Raw genomic sequence first — 23,018 nt, forward strand, 5'->3', positions numbered from 1 at the left:
TCATTGAATTTTTTGACTTATTACATACAATTATCACGCGGCGGACTATTTTTGGTCCTTCGATTTTTGTGTTACATTTTGCCAATATGAACACCAAGCAAAGAGCGAGGCTTTTTGTTTTTTCCATAAATTATACAGAAAGTTGGTACATATATTTCTTTTTTAAAGATATATTTTGGGAGAGTTTGTGATGATTTTAAATATTTGGGAGAACTTATAATCAACGGACTCTGCTGTGGTAATAATACTACTAAGGTACGTGATCTATCGATAAATGATGTCACAATGCCAGCCTTTTAATCGTTTGCTCTTTAATCTCTTTCAATGATACAAAGAAGTTATATTTCCAAAAAAGCATTATGCGAAAAATACAGGTTATACTCCAAGGTTTATGTACGTTACATCGATTGCACAGTTATTTTATTAATTGGCCGAAGCTAGAGATATTAACGTTTGACTGAATAATAACTCTGAATTTTTAATGTTTCGATTGTTATTGTAAATATAATTTAATATAATGATAATATTAGGTGTATTGGTTATTGAAAATGTAATAAATAAATTTGTATATCCTCGCCATTAATTTCGTGTTGGCAAATTGAATGCTCTTTCTGAAGTAAATGATGAGTGGTTTCGTGTCGCCGAACATGATTTTTTATTCTCAGAACAATATAACTCGGAACCACCGTTGTAGAGGGCGTCAAGTGTAGACAATTGTGTTATTGCCATATTGTAGTCGTATCAAGAACATAATATTTGAATTTGGAAATGATGTGTGACCTCTTACCACGACTGACGCCTTCTTCGCAACTAACCACATAAAAACTGGAATTTAAATGTTGCATAGCTAACCGAGAATCAAACCTGGCGAGAGATGCAGAAGCGTCGGGCCGAGAGCTGGCGTGGCAACTTTTCTAAACTCTTTGTAATTCATTAACAGTAGGTCGTTCACTAAGCGACACCCCTGTGTAGCAAACCAACTAGGGACATAATGCGATAAATTGTATTGTATTGTGCCCATGCACGTATTTAATATTCAATGTAAACTCTCTTTCTACTTATATACAATGTTTCTTCTAGAATATCCGAGTTTTTTCTTCAGCAATTATCCTGTTTACATTGTAGATGAAGACTTAAAGTTAACTTAGGCACCGAGTAGACAAAATATAAAGCCAATATAACATTGTTAAAAACACTAAGATCAGTACAGTTATTCACGAAGGTTGATAAGGTTTTCTCTCTATTTTTGTGATGTCGATATACTTAGTTTCGATGGGGGGAGTCTTGATGAGACTAAGCGTTATCAAATCTAGTGAATAGCTACTGATTTTTCAAAATTCCCAAATGTACGTACATTTGTCTACTAAAAAGCAGTTTTACAGCTCAAAACAGAGTGATCGTATGATATTTGGTATCATTACGTCTACTCTGTGATATAAGTAAACTGTTCTTCATCGTTATTAAACTTACTATGTTGACAAATAAGGGGTTACCGTTTTACTGTTATTGTTAATAAATTAATTAATAATAAGATATTTTTTAAAAGTTGCGCCCCATGAATTTTTTGCAAGACAATATAAATTTTTGATAAAAATCAACAAAAATAATCATGTTAGCACTTTGTTGTGCGTTACGTGGGCTAACCACAAAAAGTTTTATATCATAAGTTTTGCATGTCTACAATTTTGGGAGCTAAGTATCTACATAAACATAACCATTTAGAGCTATAATTTTAATAAATTTAGGTTGATCCTTGGTATATAGGTAGACAGTTCTTACAATTATTATTTTTAGATTATTTGATTGTTTATAGAATATCTTGTATCAGTAATAAAAAGAAACGATTAAAATGGCAAGAATTTAATTGGTGATAAAAGGTTTTTTAATAACCTTTTCGAGAGACACCTGGGGCATCGAGTTAAAATAGCAGGCGGATGACCCTATTCGTAAAGACAAATATTTCACTTATACTCGTATACTTTGTTCGTGACACGTTATCCATGTTTAGAATTGTAGTGTAATAGTAGCATGTGTAAGATTAACAGTCAATACTTATTAGCACGAATTTCACGTTTTTAGACCGACCGCTTGACGATGCGTTCATTTATGGTATCAGCTCTGAAATTTTGCAGAGAAAGTTATTAGATATTAGTGTCAGAAATTAGAGAGACTTAGTAATTAATGAAATAAGAAAGCATTTAACTTCAGGAGTTTTATAACACAAGGCACTATTCACCCTGTAAAGTTTCAGAAGCTATAAGATACGAGGATATCGATATCGTCGCGCAGTTTGCGGCCTTCACTTTCAGAGAGCACGTACCTATACCTTATGTATCCTTTAAAATTGTCTTTGCCAAATTTAGTGTACAAACTACTAACTTTGAATAGTACTTACATATTGTTAGATCTTCATCTCTCCATCCTTCTTGGCGAATACTGAAAACATATATTTTGGAGGACTTTTGGATATTTCCGTTAGCGACTCTCAACATAATGTAGTAGTTTTAAACATTAAGAATCTATTTATCGTGTAAGTAACTTAACAGCTTTATACAGTCAAATGTATTATCTTTTGCTTATATTTAAAACTTTCTTATGATACCTTTAACGTATTTCTATAAGTATAAAACTGTGAACTATCTTTGCTATTGATGTAATCTTTCAGCTGTTTATGCAAGGCTATGTCTGCAGCGAGTTTTGGGAGTGTAGTTAAAGTTTAACTGGTAGTGTCGAATCGCAAGTCAATTTGTGTCTTTGACATTGTTTGTAGGGATTAAAGCGCGTTTTACAAACGAACTAGAGTAGGAAAATTGTTGCGGGCTGTGGCATTTCGTCTAGATTTAAGTAGCAAATATTATGCCTATGTGTTATTGTAATTTTCTTTAGTTTTACATTATTCAGGCAGTATATAGGTAAATCTAGCTTTATATCGAGACTATACTCGCCAGCTTTGCTAACTTCTACATAATGTTAAATATTTCAGTTAAATCCGCAATAAAACAAATTACACATAGAAAATTTTCAACAGAAATATCTGGATAAGTGTAATGGATGTATCTACTGTATTTTTGTGTATCCGGGATAATTTTTCCCTTAGTCATAATAACATTTATCTTGGTGAAGTTATTATAAGACTTTCAGCAAACGTAATTCCTGATATATTGCATTAATAACCTACTTCATATGATAATACTTCTTAACTACCTAGTAACTGTTATTTTCTTTTTAATCAATAAAACATCACTATTATCGAAATTTCAAAATACAACAGCGAAATGATTTTCTTTTTCATGAACTTTCAGAATAATATGACGAAGGAGACTGCATAAGCAGGGCCTTCAAAGTTGTATTTTCTATGCACGCTTTTAATTATTTGAAAGAGCACCGGTACTTGCTTAGAACATTCTAGAAATTAAATACAGAGAAATAGGTTCCTTCTTTAAAACCTGATGTTAAAATTATAAATTATTTGTTAGCGAATTATATAAGGTGACACTTCTTCATATTATTGGCAACAAGATTCGACAAAGACAAATTAAACTACTTAATTTCTTGAATTTCTTGTCACTATATTTCGGACATAACATTTTCAAGTTTGTAAACAAAATACCTGTTATTCTCAGAATGTTCTCTGTATGTGTGCTGGCAAGCAGCGAACTCCAAATATGTATAACAAGATTTAAAAAATCATTCATAGTGACTCATGGCAGTGACAATTTGAAGTAGATGCGTTAAAAACAGGTGTTTATTCTCAAATTTCATTGTTTTACTGCTATGGTCCCTGATTATATTATTGTTACATTTACTTCACCCTCTTAATCATCGCAGAATGATTAATAACATAAAAGCCAGAAAGATAAATCAAGAAAGTACAGTATTGAGTTCGCTGCTAAAATGTAATTTCTCCGTAAACTATGATAAATGTTTTTCAAATCTAGATCTCTCTATCTGTACATAGTAATTATTATTCGCCTACTTTACTAGTTATTATAATATTCACTTTTAATAATAAATGATGATTACTAATAAACGAAGTTGAAATTATGATGTATTTCATTTAATAAGTAGATACTTTTTCCCATCATTTAAGGCTGAGCACGTATAAATGGTTAAAACCGAATTGGTGCAATAAAAACCCCAGTTGAGTATAATTATGTTCAACTATTTATTTACACACCATCGAAAAAGATTTCACAGTAATTGTTTTTATCATTGAAAGTAGTAATCTACTAACATAGAAATAAATATATACACCAATATGACTAAGTTTAATATTTCATAAATAAATAAGCACTACACAACATTAATTTACCGCGCTAGTAATAGGCTGATATTGCGGAAAAACGCAAGGCACTGCAGTTCGAAATTTGGTATTAAATTGGTGCGATTTACGCGGGACATTGTCGAAGGAACTCAGAATCGAAATACACCACCGTGACCGTCATATCATCGCGGAACATTCGAGATACGTCGGGAGATAGACTCAGAAGATGTGCTAGTCGAGCGTGGTCCACACCATACTCAGTCCCTCCTATGGCATGCCTTATCAAATGCGTGGCCGCATTACGGTCCTTCGGTTTACTCTTCAAACTTTCCTTCCTATGAATCAACAATTCGTTAATGTCCCCCAACTGAATGTTCTTCCTTGGCAATTTGAGAGGATTGAAGAACACTTTTCCTTTCATGTGCTCTCCCACCAACTTGACAGACTGCAACGGCGTCATCATATCCCACAGGCCGTCCGAGGCTATAATTAGGAACTTATCTTTGGGTGTCAACCTGTGATAATAGATGTCAGGCTTAGCAGTCAAATATGGCGGCGTGTCATAGTTGGCCGGGATAGCTCTTTTACCCATCATGGGGACCGCCACATCATTGAGCGTCTTTTTGGACCACTTATATCGGAAATCTCCCATACTCCGCAACGGGGCCAGCTCACCCAACAGCCTATCTCTTCTTATCACAGTTTTCCTCTCGGCTTCGGGGTGTTCATTCCATATTCTCTTGATCTCGTCATAATTCTCAGAGTTGTGTTCTTTGGTAATTTTCTTGGCGACCCATTCGTTATCTTCCGTCTTAGTGCCTATAACAGCATTACAATCTCCTACATTAGCCACGTGCAGATGAGGACCGTCTATATGTGTGACGCAAGTGACCGCGCCGGACATAGCTACCGACAAAGTCTTTTGATTTAGGTACCCATCTTTTAGAAATGGCTCCAAAACCTCCATAGACAGATCATTATCCAACTGCATAATGCCTTGTTCTAAAGAAGCACCAACATCTCTCTTATTCGACTCTTCTGATAATTGCAATAAATATTTATTAAAACTATTCTCATAAACTACTTTCAAGTCTTCTATGAGCTCGACCTGAAAAATGAACATTTATAACTATCAAAAAGGTACATCTTAAGGTAAGCTAAAAGAGAGGTAAGGACCTAACTGGACAACGTCAGGAGAATGATGATGATGCCAAAACTATTCTCAATCAGTTGGTAAATCTTAAGTATGGTTTTTAAGCAGCATGCTGCGTTCCTAGGAAAGACTCACCCAAAAACAAGACTTCTGTATAACTGTAAATTGTTATACATATACGTTCATTTTCCAATAACACATTGAATTTCGACTAAATTTTGGCACATGATTAGATAGATAAGTATGAACCTTAAAAGGACTAAAATAAGTCTGAGTCTTATTTTAGTCCTATTAAGGTTTATGACAATTTTGGCAAAATTTCAATGAAATCACTTGAATATAAAAAGTTAAACTAAGTGTCTGTTTAAAGTATCAAAGCTCTTTTCTGAACTGTCACTGTCTGGCTTTTATTGCTTACGAAATCAAAGACAAGTGCAAAAAGTTTAAATATTATGAGACAAACTCACTCTATCATTGAAAGTGTCTAACAGGCTCTCCCTGGGTTGTTCTTTTATGTATTTATGTAGAACATCTGCCGGCAGAAGCGCTGCAGCAACATAGTTCAGAAGCCTCTTGGATATGACTTGTGCGCAGGCCGGCCCACCGTGGCCGTCGTACACGCCCATCAGTAAACCTGAAAATTGTTTTCAGTAGTTAAAATACCATATTGCAAATGTCGGACAGCGGTACTCGGGCACTGAAGCATAGGAGCTACCGAGCACACGCAAAGATGAGGGAAAGAAATACAACTGTTTAATAAGGGGAATAACATCGTATCTGTATTTTAGTTTTTTACTAATCAACTAAAAACAAAAGATTCAATTTTGGTGAAATTTTACGTTGAGACAACCTTCAGGAACAAATTGCGCAGAAACAACCTTCAGGAGTTTCAGGAAACAACAAGGCAAAAAAGACTGTACCTACGATTCGTAGAAAAGAATAAACAAGCAGTACAGCGATTGCTGTTGCAAATAAACTTAGTCATAAAAATCCACATTATTTTTATTACTTACTTACTAATCTACTGTCAAATGTACATGCAACAACCACTGTCAATTGTCAAAACTGATCACACTGCATTCAGTGTGCTTTTCCCACATTTGAAAAGGATGTTTAGGTAACGGTTTGTTTACAAAATTATGAACAATGCAAATGCACTGACAAATTGATATTGACATCAGGAATCAATCAAATCAATTTTAAAGAGCTGAACTGCTTATTGTTATTTGTTTTTGCTGGTAGTTCTATTAGTAATAAACCAAACTATACTCAATTAAGATAATAATATAAATATGTATTGAAGACTATAGGATGCCCCGTCCATCGTCAATTCACAGAAATTTTCTCTTGGTGCAATAGACCAATTAAGAAACATTTTATCGGTATTTCAAACAGTCACTCAATAACGGTAAAGTTTTGTATATAATAAATAATAAAAATTGAGTTCTCTAATTGGTTCTATTTGAATTTAAGTTTGGATAATTGTGAAGTTGACGTCAGTGAAGAAAATGCTGCAATGCAGTTTGTTACACTTCTGCACTGGACAGAGCTTTATATGAGTTTGCAGTACATAGATGAAAATAACCCGCAATAACATACATATAGGGTAGTTGCATAGGCGCAACAAGTGTTATTATAATATAGATTTATGTGAGTCGTATTTAATTCTTAGCCATAGCAAATTAGACTAGAACCATTGCAACTCTTCCTTTTGATTTGCAATGGTTCTAGTAGTAGTTCTAGTTTGAAGAGAATTTTTGTCATGTCTTGCTATTTTCAGTAATATAATCTGCTTCAAGCCAAATGTTGTCTTAGTAACAATTAAAAGTGAAACAAAAAGGTTGGCTAGTATCACACTGTTGTAGGACAATCTTTGGACAGTAAAATTACAATTGTTTGATCAACTGTATCTTTTTGTTTTAGAAAACAGTCTCCTACTTTTTGTTGATACATCAATGAACAATTTATGTAAACAAATAAATATATGTAGATATGTATATTCTCTCCTTGCTCCTGGCTTTAGTGTTGATGGCATCCTCACCATTCTCCAATCAAGATAAGCCTGGTAGCCTTGCGAGTAAGCATGAGTAAGGTTTTTACAGGAAGTGACTCTCATCTGTCCTCTGCAACCTTTGCAGGGAAACCTACTCTATATTGGATTGATTATGGTGACACATCCAGTTGCTTGAATGTGCAGGTTTTCTTACAATGTTTTCCCTCACCGTAAGAGCATCAGTTAGTATTCAAATAGTGGGATTAGAACCTGTGCCTTTTAGGCGCATCATACATTTTGACCAGGCACTCACCAATTCAACCAGTAACACTTTCAACTGTAGAGATTTAAATATATTTTAAAATTGTTAACTCACCAGGTGTCATCTTACACTGAGCTTCACTGCGAGTATCTTCAATTGGAGTGTTAGAAGCCAATTGGTTTGAGTCATATGATTTGACAGAACCTGTTGTGAATTCTTTATTGAATTCATTTTTGCGAAGAATAAGTGTGACCTGCAGAATTCATTACAATTGAAGTCACTGTAAACATTCCTACAAATATAATATGCAATTTCTCAGAAATGTTATGACAACAAATTTATTTTATGCCTTAACATTAAAAAATTAAACTTTACAGTATTGAATTACCAGAATGATTCTTTATGCAAAAACACATGTTAGACTTTTTTTAGAAATTCCAAAAAAAGATGAAATTATACTTACTTCTTGTGGTGAAGGCAGAACAGTGATTCCATCTTTTTGTGACTGTGAAACTAAACAAGATGAATGAAAAAGCCGAGAGTTGACAAATGAAGATCGGTATTTACATCGGTATTCCGATTTATGGTCTATAAACCAGTTACCTAATAATTTTTGTCTTAGCCCAGGATCTAATTTTAGACAAGTATTGAGTATAAAACTGATATTTGAACAATTCATATTTACGTTACGGTTTTAATAAGATAGCAAGGCATGTTATGAAATCACAAATAAACAAAAAATAAGTTTAATTCGCTGATTTTCTGACAAGTTTATCAGTGAAATGAAATAATTAAATCTTTGTTCTTAGTTACTTCAATTTTTATTGGTTCTACTGCCATTGACAAAATAAGTTGACGTTTTTGATAGAAGAGCAAGCAGGTAACCTAAAAGTCCTAACCGGAATTGAAGGCCTTGAAAGTCGATAATATGTTAAAAAAAAAAGATGTCTTGTTTATCGATTAGTATAGACATTAAATTGTCGTTGCTCTTATTTTTTCTATTATGCTCGCGGAAGGAATAGAACTAAAAAAATTTAAAGAGAGAAATTAAGTAAGCTTTTTACGTATGTTCGTTCATGCAATCATTACGCTCAGCGTTTATATTTCTCTTAATTCAATCATTGTTGTAATATTTATTTACATACATCGTGAATTGAAAATAAAAAAGGAAACGACTTAGGCGTTACATATTCTTGAAGAGAAATTAATGTAATAATTGTTGCTAAAATACTAATAACTAATTCTAGATGTACCTATGTATAACCAGGCACAATGCAATTTTTTGCTGCCAGTAGTGCGCGCGCAAGGTGTAGTAAAAAAATATTTATCGATTTAGACAAAGTAATAAAATAAATATAATTATGTTATTGTAAATTTGTACTATGAGCTACCAAGGAAACAAATAAATATTGTAAAATGTAAATTCATTTTCAATTTCGAACATTTAAATAATTGTTGTGCGTTTCATTTCGTCTTTTTTCAAATTGGTAACCCCAATTCGATAATAGACTCCCCTAGAAAGAAAAGGAACGCGCATGCGCTATGCGCATGTCGAATTCGTCATTCATCGTTCGCTTTGGCCGACATCGTGCAACTTAAATTTTTCTCAATCTACAAATTTTTCCAACGAGATATTACATCAATTATAAAAATACAAAATGCCCAACCAGGTATTAACTATAGAGCCCCAAAATGAACTAAAGTTTAAAGGTAAGTGCCTTATTTTTTTGACGTAAGTAGCAACCGCCGCATTGGAAACTTGGGCAGCAGACATAGGTCGAGAGCTAACTATGCTGACAAATGGAGTTTCTATTTCCAGATATCGTAATTTTTTTAGGGTGCGGTTGAGTAAATGTTGTTTGTATTCTTATATTATTTAGAATTGCTATGAACTGATTTAGCTGAGTGACATTGTTAACATTAATCTTGGACAGTACATCGACGAAAATACGACCTACAACACAATAAATTTTGTATTTGCGCTATTTCATATCAAAATATACCTCTATTACTAAAATTCCAATAAGACAAATAAATCCATGTTGAGACTTGATAGTAGTAGTATGCAGTAGTTATTGTAGGCAAAAGAAGGAAACCTAATGACCTATATCAACATGCGAATTATACTTAGGAACATACAGTTGTTCGATAGGTAGGTATGTCATAGAATCGGTATTTGGTGATTCACAATGTTAGCAAAAGCTTATTTTCTATTTAATACTTTTAATTACATGCTGGTCTATGGCAGAATAATACAATTTACCACTTTTGCTACAAAACAGCCAATGATGTTTTGTATTGTCAAAAAACAGTAGGGTTTCTCATAAATAGTCTGATGAATATATTAATTTTTATATATTGTTTTGTTTGTTTAGGAGTGATTGAATTACTTAATTCAAGTGCAGCATTTGCATATTTTAATTTATGCTCTAGTTGTTGAGCTATAATACAATAACTAATCAAATAACCAAATAGTTGTTCAGTTTCATTTATGTTTTAAGTGTAACATAGGCATAATATTACTTACCTATTCACAAAAAAGGTACTACAAACATTTTGATATCCAATTCCCACCTTTTTTATAATTATTTTTTGGCCCATAAACATGAAAATCTATTCTGCCAATAGATATCTGTGTTGCATATTCAGATTCATATTGTTAGAAGAAAGATTTATAATGCTCATTTAACATGTCATTTAAGTTTAACAAATAAGTCAACTAATTGTCAGTATAAGTCATAAATACTTATTTAGTCTTACATATTTATTCTGTATTTTTTTTTATTTCTCTTATAACCAAGTAGAGCTTTACCTATATGTTAGTTGACATAATTGAATAGTTCTGAATTGTAAGTAGGCTTATCTTTAATAAATACATGTCTATTTTTTTTTAAATTGTGGATTCCGTATTTTAATTATTTATTTATGGAAATGACTGACATCATAATTGTACAAGTAGTGAGAAGTTACAACAAATTATAATAATTATGCTGCTTAAATTTTTACATTGTTTCTACGTAAACATTATCTTTACAAATTAAATTACTTATTTAAATTTATTATTTTAAACAGGCAGTGGCAGGATACAAACCTCAAAGAATGTGAGCTTTTTCTATTTAATAAAATGTGTAATAGGCATACATTTATCTCTTTGTACCTGTACATTTTATGTCAGTAAAATAAAAAATATTTTGTTATCAGACAGATATTGATTAAGTTTCTGCTAGATCATTTGTCTTTAATTGGTTATTAATGAGACAAAAAATAAACACAAATTGTTTCCAAAAATTTTGACTCCAAGTTACACTAGGAAAGACCCTCTGAGGTAACATAGGAATACCTAACACTCATTTTTTAGAAAACTTCATACTTTAAATTTACGGGCAAATACTTATATATTTTCCTAAACTCTGATTTTCTTATTTGCTTTTAAGCCTTGTTTTCCTTTGCGGTGGTGTTCACGATTAATACTTTGAGCTCATGTTATAAGTATAGTCAATATTATTGATTTTTTTAGTTGATTCTGCAGGATTATTCGAGCAGGGGTACACTACCTACATGCGACTCATTAACCCCTCCAGTGACACAGTATTGTTTAAGATTAAGACTACTGCACCAAAGAAATACTGTGTACGTCCCAATTCTGGAGTGCTGGAGCCTAATTCGAAAGTTGAAATAGCAAGTAAGTGTTCATCAAGGATAATAAATTTAATTTGCATGCATAAAATATGTTTCTAATGTCCCTGACTTTTTCAGTTACTCCACAGCCAGTGTATGTCGACCCCAATGAGAAAAATAAACACAAGTTCATGGTGCAAAGTGTTATTGCACCAGAAGGAAAAACCAATATAGATCAAGTGGTATGTAGTTATTATGTGTTACATGTAATTTGAATTTTTTGTTTTTTAAAAATCTTATAAATGAATGATTATTTACAGTGGAAGGAGATAAGTCCAGATCAGCTCATGGATTACAAGCTGAAATGTGTATTTGAAACACCTCGTGGCACTAATCTCAATGTATGTAATACCTAAATTTTATTTTTAAATTAGTCTTTCATATAACCACCATACCTTGAAATGTTTGGATTTTTAAATTCTCTAATAAGAAATCATAGTGATTTGTTCCTCTATATTCTATAGGTATATCAAATTATAGTTTCACAATAAATCAAAATCCTGGTATCAATGTCAGGGTAAAGTCAGAAACTCAATTCAAATTCAAAATTTTTATTGATTATTATAGGATACTTCATCATTAATAATTGTCAAAATATTTGGTTTCACAAGGTTGACCTCAAATAAATTACTTAAAACTGAGTTTACTGCCGCTTCCAAGGCGTCAGTGCAGCAGAAGCGGTAACAAATTGCACTGCAGCATTTTTTTCAACAACATCAACTGCACAAATATCCAAATTTAGAATAGAATGTGGACGAGAGAATACATTGTTCAGATTAATATATATATATGAGATTTTAATAATAAATATATATATATATATTATGTTTTATATATATATATATTTTTTATGGAATGTGAACAATGTCAACCCACTGTCTTCTGGCCATTATTCTTGGTATGGCAACCTGCCCAGATTGGATCATGCGAATGCTGTGAGTAGGCAGGTAGGCAGGTTAACTAAAATTTAATTAATATAGACAATAAAAAAGTTGTTATAGAATACTGAAAACATTGTTACATGGATTATGACATAAAGATAATTTAATTACTCCATATAATAATTATCTACAGGACGCTGGCGACAATGCCGCCCAAAATGATGTGACCAAAAAGAGAGTCGCCGTCGCGGAATCCTCAACAAAGGTGACAAACCTAGACCACCACAATACACCATATTCGATTTCATGAGAGTTCCTGTTCATGTAATAACGACATTGTACTAACTCGATATTCACGGAACTCTTGCTTTATGTTGCACGAAAATTTTGTAGTGTTTGTGTGCTTATTAATTTTTTATTTGCCCCTATTTTCTTCTAAATTTCATAAAACTAAATTCATTTCTCATTGGCGTCATTGTATGAGGTCGTCCTAAGGGAACAAAGCCAACGCTTATCAAATCAGTCCAAGCCTGGCATGTTTTTGATTATTATATTACAGGATGCTGTAGAGGGTCTTAACCAGGAGGCAAAGAGGAGAGATGATGACCACACGTCGGGGTTATCCGGGAAATCTACGGTACCTTATTTTGTATTCTCACTTCATTTAAATAAAAATTATTGCCATTTTTCACTTCCATATCCGTCAGTTTCATTGATGGAGCGTCAATCAGTTAGCTATTTTTCAATCTCACGGGCCTTATTCATTTGTGCACTTTGAGGTACATTATTCAAAATAATTATTTGGGTTACACTCGGGCTTCTTAATTTTTGGTTTTGTAACAGGTATTTTTTACATTGATAATGAAAAACGCTGTGATACGAGGGTCAAACTGAAAGTTTTTAGAAAATCAAAAACTGAGCATTCTTCTATAATATTAGTTTTATTATATCTTTTCAAAATAGTGTTTCCTTTACGTCAATACATCGCTGCATCCGATGGAACCATTGGGAGAAGCACCTTGCCCACTCTTCCTTAGGTGTCTCTTCGACGGCCCTTTCAAACGTAGCGACTGCTTCCTCAGCGTTCACGAAACGTTTACCGCGAAGTTTTTCTTTTATTTTGGGGAATAAATAGAAATCACAAGGTGCAAGGTCGGGGCTGTATGGCGGGTGACCCAGTAATTCCACATTTGATGTCGCCGAGGCGTTGTCGTGATGAAGGAGAATTCTGCTGCGAGGTCGTTTCTCCCGAACTTTTTCAAAAACAAGTGGCAAACAAATATTGGTATACCACTCTGCATTAACTGTTTTTTGATCCTCTAAAACAATTGTTGCGTAATGGCCTGTCCTTCCGAAGAACGAAGCCACCATCTTTTTTCCCATACTTCGACCTCTCTTCACTTTTGTGGGCAACTCCTCGAACGGAAACACCCACTGGGCCGACTGCCTTTTAGTTTCTGGATCATAACAATAAATCCAGCCGTATGTATGTCGAATACGGCATTTGAGTCACCTCCGTTAAATTTTTCAATCATATCACGGCACCAATTAACACGACGGAGTTTTTGGGCCTCAGTCAAATTATGGGGTATCCACCGGGGCACAAATCTTCCTGACCTCCAAATGTTCATGGAGGATTTAATGGATTTGGCTCATGCCAATGCCTAGACTTGTCCGAATCTGCTGATAGGTAACTCTTTTGTCAGCCTCTATCATACGCCGCACAACACTGATGTTTTCTTCATTCGTCGCCGTAGAAGGCCGTCCCTCACGCAGATCATCGGTGAGATTAGACCGACCACGCTTAAATTCATTGAACCAGTTGTAAACAGTGGCACGAGATGGGGCTTCATTATGAAAGGCCAATCGAAGTCTTTTGTAACTTTCTTATTGAGTTAACTTACACCGAAAGTCATAAAAAATCATTGCACGAAAATTTTCTCGCGTTAGATTCATATTTTTGGCACGAATTATTTTCACTTTGCCGCCAAATTGCAAAAATAATGACAATAGAATGAAATTTTTACTCATTATTATTGCTAAAGAGTTCCATTTTTGAAATCCGAATTCATTTTTTTTATTATATAAATAACAAATGGCCAGTTCTAAAAACTTTCAGTGTCGCCCTCGTATGACACCATAATTACTTAAACATAAATTTAATTTTATACACTTGGATTGACTTTATTAATAAAAGTCTCTCGGATTTGATAAGATTGAGTGGCACATTGTATCATAACATAACTAATACGACCTTGGATCTCCCTTTCTACTGCATGTTTTATTTTTATTTGCAATTAATTACGTCTGTGTTTATTATAGCGTAACGCATGTCTATTTTTTATTTTTATTTTTTTCAGACCCTTCCTACATCTGAGAACGTGGAAAGCGATCTGCAAAAAGCATCGTTAGAAGTTATTCTTTTGAGGGAGGAAGAGAGCAAGTTAAGACAAGAGAATTTGCAGTTAAAAGTGAGTAGATTTTTATATATATATTTTTTTTTATTTTTTTATTTGTAAATATATTAACTAGCGAATTCATGTTTTGGTATGCGATAATGCTGCATCGCGAATGATCTGCTTATACATGGATTCCTAACTAACAGTTACGTTTACTTCAATTAATACATACTTACTTATTCTTTACTAAACGTTACATACAAAAGCCCCTGGCGTTAAACCCGTTTGCGTACGCTCTTGGGTATTTGGGATCAGACTACTCTCACCTATTGAGCTACCACAGAGGAAGATGCATGTAAGGACCTGTAAATTACTTTTAGAATGCTATTACATTTGTGGGTTAATAAATAGGTATTTATCTAGTATATATTTGACAATATGGGGGACCTGACAATTTCGAACCCAGAAAGCTGTGTTGTTGTGATTGTAATTTTATTCTTATGCTTCGTCTATGTGATTGGTGTCGTGAATGAACTAGGTATTGTTTCTTATATTCACATTAAAAACAATAAAAACGATCTCGATACCGATAAACCATTGTTATTTCGTAATAACTTAAAGTACCGACATTCGTTTATAAAAGACTTTCCTATTATAAAACAAAAGATGGTTTTATGAGTAAGTTATTACGACCGCCAAAAATCGAATTTAATTTATATTGTTCCTGTACATTTTTATTTATATCAATACAAACAATAAATACCTATCTATACTAATGTTATAAAGCTGAAGAGTTTGTTTGTTTGTTTGTTTGAACCCGCTAATCTCAGGAACTACTGTTTCGGATTGAAAAATTCTTTTTGTGTTGAATAGACCATTTGTCGAGGAAGGCTTTAGGTTGTATAACATCACGCTGCAACTATAAGGAGCGAAGAAATTATGGAAAATGTGAAAAAAAACGGGAAAAATTATTCATCCTTGAGGGCTTCAATGATGCCCAAAATATCTATTCCACGCGGACAAAGTCGGCACAGCTAATAAGATATTTCTTGTCCAGTTGTATGTCGTAACATAATATATAATCGATTAATAATTTAACTTTAGCGGTGATGCTTACACATCAGAATAACACATAGACAACCATTTATATATATATATATAATATAATATAAGTGAAATCGCGTGCTGACTCTAGTGAAGTCGTGAATCAGAGAAGAGAGTTTACCTTTGAGCTACTGCGAATGTAAAATGCAATTTTGATTTAGTTAGTACTGACATAAATGTACAGTCGCCTACAGGTATAGACTATTTGTACGTCACTACTAACAACTAACTGTTACCCGCGGCTTCGCCCGAAGGACAAGTTTAGATAATTTTCCGAATCTGAACTGAGGGTTGAATTTGAAAAATTATAAGGAGTCATATTTCAGTTTTCTAAGAATTAAGTTCAATCAGTTTTTCTTTCTCAATTCGAGGATCCACTTATAAAAAAGGTACATTGAATTTCAGCGCAGCGATTGCCATAATGCTACTGTGTGATGCGCATAAATATTGAGCCTCAAGTTTTCGTTGATGTCGTACGAGACGGCTAAGGCAATAAGCACTTTCAGCCAGTGCACTAATATTCCGAACAGGGAACTATAAGGGACTAAATACAAAAAGAGGAAACCTTGCATATATTTCAAAGTGAAAGAACATTTTTTTTAACCCGCTACTGCCAGAAGCAGAGGGATGATGATGATTTATAATTATATTGACTTGCATGAACTGCGAAATGAAAGAATCTTTTTGAACTGGTTCTGTATCGCGGTCGAAGGTGGACCCTAATCTCCTAAACATAGAACTCAATCTAAGAACTAAAACCAGAAGGATTATGATGATTTATTATTATACTGACTTGCATGAACTGCGAAGTGAAAATGCAAAAGCGGACCCTTATCTCGCTCAACAGAGCATTGCATCTAAGGATTTAACAGAACGAGGATGATTTATTTCATTATAATAGCTTTCTCCCGTATCCTATGCCCTTCTTTATTTTTTTTTCATGGAGAATTGTTTAAGTTTTTGACGTGAAAGACTGATAAAAGAACACACTTTCACATTAATAATATGTACTAATGGCTAAGTGACCGAACCTTTTTGTATATTGGCTGATTTGCGAATGTGCATAATTCTTATTTTATTTATTTATTTAAACTTTATTGTACAAAATACTAATGCATAGCACAATTAGCAGACCCTAATGCTAAAAGCATTATTTACCAGTGAACCATTGCGTCTATAGCGACTGTACAACATAATACAACTGTTTTTATATCTTCGAGTATCGTGAATGAATTGGAAAAAATAAGTTCCTTGACATATTAATCACACATCGTTTTATTTACTGCGTGGACATTAGCAAAGACTACATATTGATTTGTTGTAAAATTTACGTAAGGGGCTGGATTCTACAACAGAGGGAATCCTAGTGTGGGATCAATGCTAAATTGTAATTTCAAGGTTATTATTGGAATAATAAATCGATTTTATTCCTTATTTTCATTTATTCATGTTTAGCTTAGTAACTTAGTAACCTTATTTTTAAAAATAAAAAAAACTAACTTAACGAAATTTCAGGAGGAGCTGTTACGCCTGCACCAAAGCGCAAGCGGCGACGGGCGCGTGACCCGCACTCACTCGTTCGAGCCCGAGAAGACGGCCCAGGGCGCGTCCATGCCTTGGATGGTCACAGCCCTAGTCATGGCCTTCATAGGCATCATCATCGGAAAGTTCCTCATGTGAATGGTCTCTCTGACACGCGCGGTGAACCCTCACCTCGTACACACCGCTGTTATACCACTCCCCTACCAACAGCACAAGGCTTAACGTTTCGATATGACTCAAATATTCTGTCGTGCACTTGTGTTCATGATCTGACTGCACTCTGTCAGGTTTCAAGGCGTTTAAGTTTCTATTCTTTCAATTCTGAAGCGCTTTTCTTTTACATACATATACGTCACGTCTATATCCCTTGCGGGGTAGACAAAGCTAACAGTCTTCAAAAGACTGATAGGCCATATTCAGCTTTTTGGTTTGATGATAGAATTGAGATTCAAATAGTGACAGGTTGCTAGCCCATCGCCTTAAAGAAGAATCCTATCCTTTATAAGGTTTTGTTTTCTTTTGTTTAAATATAAACTCTTATACTACTACTCTTACTCTACTATACATGATATCAAAACTTGCTTATTCAATATATACTATCAACGTCAAGTAAGTTATTTTTTATGTAAACTGATTTATCCGAATGGTAGATATATATGTATGTAAAAGTGAAATGTACAAACATTTAATTTCTTTGCATTTTATGAAATGTTTTAGATTTCTTCACACTGAAATAGTAACAGACAATAAATATATGAAAAATACACCAAACAAATACTACCTACCTTCACGTTGTGTAAAACATTTAAGAATTGCAATTAAGACTTGTTCACAATAATACAATACCAGGAGGCAATAATATAAATTAATTATTAACCTGTCTTTGCCAATCTTTCGCACATTATTAGCATCCCCATGTTTGGGGTCAACACTGAAATAGTATATTATTTTTGATTTAACCCTTACTTAAAATATTTGATTATGCAAATACTTTGCCTACTGTATAAATAAGAAGCTCGAGTTAAAAAGTATATGAATCAGGCGAATAGCTAATCTTATATCGTGAGACACAGACACTAATAATAGACAAAACCTCATACAATCTGTGAAAATTGTTATTTGGTTAATTGTTAGCGAAATCTATGTTCACTCTTTGACATGGATCGGGATCGATTCTCAGTTGACATTACAAATGTCAACTGAGAATCGATCCCGGGACATCTGAAGTGATAAAGACTAGGCCATAGGAAAACTGGAGTGATTAAAACTAAACCATCGGAAATCTGGATTGATTCAACTACTAGGCCTATAACTAGGCCATGGAAGTAGTCTGAAGTAGGCCCAATATTTGACTCGTACAAGTACCTACTCGAAGTTTTTCACTCGTTCTATTGGTATGAAATACAATGTATAGAATAGCCTTGGACAGAAATACGAAATACCAGTATGAACCTGAATACTTATTTAGATTTCGAAGTGAAATAAAGTATAGCATACCGAGTTATTCAAGACGCCACTGGTAGGAACGCCAAGGTCTATTTACGGCATAGAAGTAACTTTTGGAGATCCTACGTATTAAAAAAATCAAATCAGATAGATACACGACGTAACGTTCGCTCTGGATTAAGGATATTGGGAACACTTGCATACATTAACTAAATGAAAACAAGGAGGCCCTTATTTTGACCTAAAGGCAGGCTTATGTTCGATCGATTATATTCACTAATAACCAAGTCGAATATACTCCTGCTGTTTGGGTTCAACCACACATCAGACCTTGAGTGCTGAGTTTTTTTTAGACTGAAATGTTAACATTACATTTGATTTGACAAGAGCCCTGACGGAATAGAAAGAAGCTTATGCCATACATATGCTAAGCTATGAATGAGTATCTCAAATCGAACCATACGTTTTTGACATTGAAGCAAGATGAAAATGCGGAAACGACAATCGGTAAGGTTTATTTAGAACACATTACTCAGGACTAATTATTGGACGTGTTGTAAATGCCTTAAGATTACACTAAAAATTAAAGAAAAGTATTCGGATGGGAATTTCATAGTGCACACTCAATTATTATTTACATACATACATACATAAACTCACGCCTCTTTCCCGGAGGGGTAGGCAGAGACTACCTCTTTCCACTTGCCACGATCCCTGCATACTTCCTTTGCTTCATCCACATTCATAACTCTCTTCATGCAAGCTCGGCGGTTTCGGGCACTTTTGACCTGACCCTTCACCAGGACGTCCTTAATTTGATCAAGATATGTTCGTTCAATTATTATTTTAAGTACGTAAAATTAAAAACTTAAGTTTACTTAAAAAATCATCAAATGCCAACCCTTCTTAAATATCTATGCACATGCATCATATAACTGGCCTTGAGAAATTAACCGAGTTAATACGAGTGTCGTAAACACAAACGAAGTCAGGTGCAAACGCTGTTAATAATCAAATCTGATACATACTTGAATACTTTTTAACTCTAGTAATAATTAGGTATTAGGTCGTCAACTTCGTGTCTTATATCTGCAATCAGGAATGCAAAAAAATTGTAAGCGTTACCCGCCCATCTACCTACGTCCATTGTTACACTTCCCTCCCTCTTTCCTTTCCCACTTATGTTTAGAATAAAAGTGCACGAAGATGACGGACTAGTTATTTTACAAACCGTTATGTTATTAGGTCACATCGCAGTCAAATATCAAAGTGGTTTGGTATTTTTATAGTTATTGTAAATCACCCATAATCATGTTTAAAACTTTGTATAAAGGTTCGAATCAAAAATGCATTACATAACAATTTATGAAAACTAATTTAGAGCTAAATGCTCTTTAACCTTTTATGTCGTTCACAAATTTTAAAATATATTAACTATAGAATTACACAAATCTGATGGCAAAAACATATAATTTGAGTAGATGACGAGTATAATAAATTTAAGTAATGTAAATACTGTATCTATTGATCGGTATCTGTAATTTCTTATTATAATTAATATTAAACGTTTTGGCATCTATGAGCACTCATTTGAAATCATGAAACAGAAAAGTGCTTGGTCTGTTTTTAAGATATTTAACACAAATATTCCGAGACGCAATATAGATAAAATTTCTAAGAGAGGAAAGCAGGCTGACAGGTTGCTTACTAAGATTAGTAATTTATATGACCGAGGAACCTTTGTGAATTAAAACTAAGACCTCGGGACCTGTGCAACTGTTCATCATTTCTCATAAATAAGTAACAAAATCGTTGTTCTCTATAGCAAAAGCAATTGATGCCCCAGTTTTATAAACAGATTTTTGGAAAAATTAAGCTTAATCATTTGTCTTAACATCATGTTACATTGAAGCTAGCCACACAAGAAATGTAATATTTGTTTCAAATGAGTGCTCGTATTATGTGTACGACTCTATATTGCAATACAATTTAAGTAAAAAATTACAGATTTAAAAGTACGCTTGCCATGTTAATGGGGGAAAGGGAGTGGTAAATTTTAGTAACTCGTTTATATGTTAATTTCATAAAAATGTATTATATTTCCTTTTTCAATGCAATTCGTTAAACTTGAGTATTGAGTGCTTATTAAGTAGGTATTCGTATTCTTATTGTCCGTGCCTTCACGTCACCGCTTACTGGCCGCCACAGTTCGTGTAATATACCAATTCTACATAATTGCATTGATGTCATTTTAAAAATTAGTGATACGTGTTGAGTGTAGTTTATCGCGCCGGCCGCGATTTAATTCTTTTCCTGAAACATTATTAATATTTGATCGAATTGGTATATTAGCGACGTTCAACAACGAATCTTTTGTTCTGACAATATTGATTGACACAATAGTGCCCCATAGAGGCCATGGTTTATCACAGGAATGATTTAGCTATGGCTTTACCTAGCTTATTTATAACATTATTAATTATACACTCAATTCATGCATATAAAACATGTAGCGGAATGAATAATTTATAAACATTGAGGTTGGTTCGAAGCTCGGGTAGCTTCGATCTTATATCTACGAATAAGATTGCCTATAGTGTTGTGGCCAGTTATAAAACTACCACCTCCCATATAGTAACACCCAGGCTATTTTAGTTAATTCCTTTTAGACTACCAGTTGTTGAATATTTTGAAATTCCAATAGAAACACCTGACAAAGAAGTTAATGGTAAATAAGGTCATGTTCTTGTTATATTCACAAACATCGATCTGTAGCAATCTTATGACTTAAGTATTAATGAGACCGCGTGTCATACAATTCATACATTACTCGTTAGCGGCTTTAACATCCGTGGTTCGTAGCAGCTTTAATAGAAGAGTCGGTAAAATTAAAAGATTTCAGTTATTGCATTTTATCTAATGTTATTTTAATTTCATTTTATAAAATGGTGGTTTGGTTTTTATGTTTTATACCGGAAGGGCGATTCAGTATGTGATGCCAAGAGTGCCGGTAGCATTTTAGTGAACTTGCTAGAAAATTGCTTTTTTTTAACAATTAGTGACATTCTGTCATTGTATGTGTATTCATTTCGCTATTGGCACTTGGTCCCGAAACGCCAGGATGACTATGTTAAGCACTGGGTCATATACAGAGACGATGGTGAGAGAAACCATAATTCGACGGAGCTAGTACTGTTTAAGAATCATGTTATGTTTAAAATGTACGTTCAAATTTAATCTCGTCGGGACCAGATTGGTGGCATAAATTTTTGGTGTTGTTTCGTAACGTAGTTAATTATTATTGACTTTTTTAAAACATAGTTCCTATACCTCTAAAAGTCCGCCCGTTTGCATTAGTTTGGCCACGCTGGGATTGCGAGATAAATTTGAACAGTATACAAGAGGCATCATAGACGATTTTTGCATTAATTTGAATAACGTTAATAAAAGCTTACCTAATATTGGTGATAAATAAATATTTTTTATTAAGATAAATGTATGCTGTCAGTTTTTTTAATCAGTTCCTTTGTACAATCCCGTATACACTTTTTAAGATTTATGGATTTTTTTTACAAATTAGATTTACTAAATTCAAAATCGCCATGCCCTGGGACAATTTATTTTGAGATTGAAGGATGTGTAAATAGTAACTATGTATCAGACTTTTTGGTTTAAATAATAAATATTTTCCTTGCTTGCTGCAATATATTATGTTATCAAAGAGGTGGAACTAAATACCGATAAGGTTAAATTGCAATATATTTCGTATCATGTTGAAAAGGTCCAGGAATTTACAAATAACTCATTGTAAACCTTTCGTGTTAGTTCCTTAAAAATCGTCTATGTTTATCTCGCAGCCATTGCCTAAATGTAGGTACATTCATTATGTGGCAGTAAAGACGTGCTTTCTTCAAGGGTGTTGTGTGTACTTGCTCTCGCCTCAGTCGAAAATTTTATCTCGCGTCCCTAAATTGTAACCAAGTTTGTAGCATTATCGGGATTGTTACCAACCGTTATGTCATTAATAATCTTGGTTTTTATCGAATAAGAATCATCCATAATCCTTATGTATTGTCATGATTGTATTATAAATAATTACTGCTTTTCGTCATCTTGTATAATCTTATTTTGAAGGAGGATATTGTATTGATGTAATTAATGACATTTGCGTATTGGTAGCTTTTTTTATTAACAATAGAGAACCATTTAAATTAAAATTCCCTTACGGTATTGTTGTTATATTAAACTATGCTATATTGTATCGTTTTCTGAAATAAAAGACTTAATTTATGACTA

At 33.5% G+C, this 23,018-nt stretch overlaps 2 protein-coding genes across 4 annotated transcripts; one reads left to right on the top strand and one right to left on the bottom strand.

Moving 5' to 3' along the window:
- Nucleotides 1-4,141: 4,141 nt before the first annotated feature.
- On the bottom strand, nucleotides 4,142-8,530 carry LOC106133841 (pyruvate dehydrogenase [acetyl-transferring]-phosphatase 1, mitochondrial). The gene is made up of 4 exons (XM_013333682.2): nucleotides 8,136-8,530; nucleotides 7,787-7,925; nucleotides 5,885-6,051; nucleotides 4,142-5,372 (listed from the first exon to the last, which is right to left on the bottom strand). Exons 1-4 carry the CDS (start codon nucleotides 8,349-8,351, stop codon nucleotides 4,389-4,391), a joined length of 1,506 nt encoding a protein of 501 aa, XP_013189136.1. The 5' UTR covers nucleotides 8,352-8,530; the 3' UTR covers nucleotides 4,142-4,388.
- A 657-nt stretch (nucleotides 8,531-9,187) lies between these two features.
- On the top strand, nucleotides 9,188-23,018 carry LOC106133849 (vesicle-associated membrane protein-associated protein B/C). 3 transcript variants are annotated; one of them, XM_013333690.2, is made up of 8 exons: nucleotides 9,188-9,382; nucleotides 11,190-11,354; nucleotides 11,429-11,532; nucleotides 11,611-11,691; nucleotides 12,425-12,496; nucleotides 12,791-12,868; nucleotides 14,592-14,702; nucleotides 17,250-23,018. In XM_013333690.2, the coding sequence occupies exons 1-8, from the start codon at nucleotides 9,331-9,333 to the stop codon at nucleotides 17,412-17,414; spliced, it is 828 nt and encodes a 275-aa protein (XP_013189144.1). In that variant the 5' UTR covers nucleotides 9,188-9,330; the 3' UTR covers nucleotides 17,415-23,018. The 3 variants fall into 3 exon arrangements, with proteins under 3 accessions (XP_013189144.1, XP_013189146.1, XP_013189147.1); XM_013333692.2 differs by having other exon boundaries at nucleotides 11,202-11,354; XM_013333693.2 differs by lacking the exon at nucleotides 12,791-12,868.

The sequence above is a fragment of the Amyelois transitella genome, chromosome Z, assembly GCF_032362555.1.
Source record: "Amyelois transitella isolate CPQ chromosome Z, ilAmyTran1.1, whole genome shotgun sequence".
NCBI lineage: Eukaryota > Metazoa > Arthropoda > Insecta > Lepidoptera > Pyralidae > Amyelois > Amyelois transitella.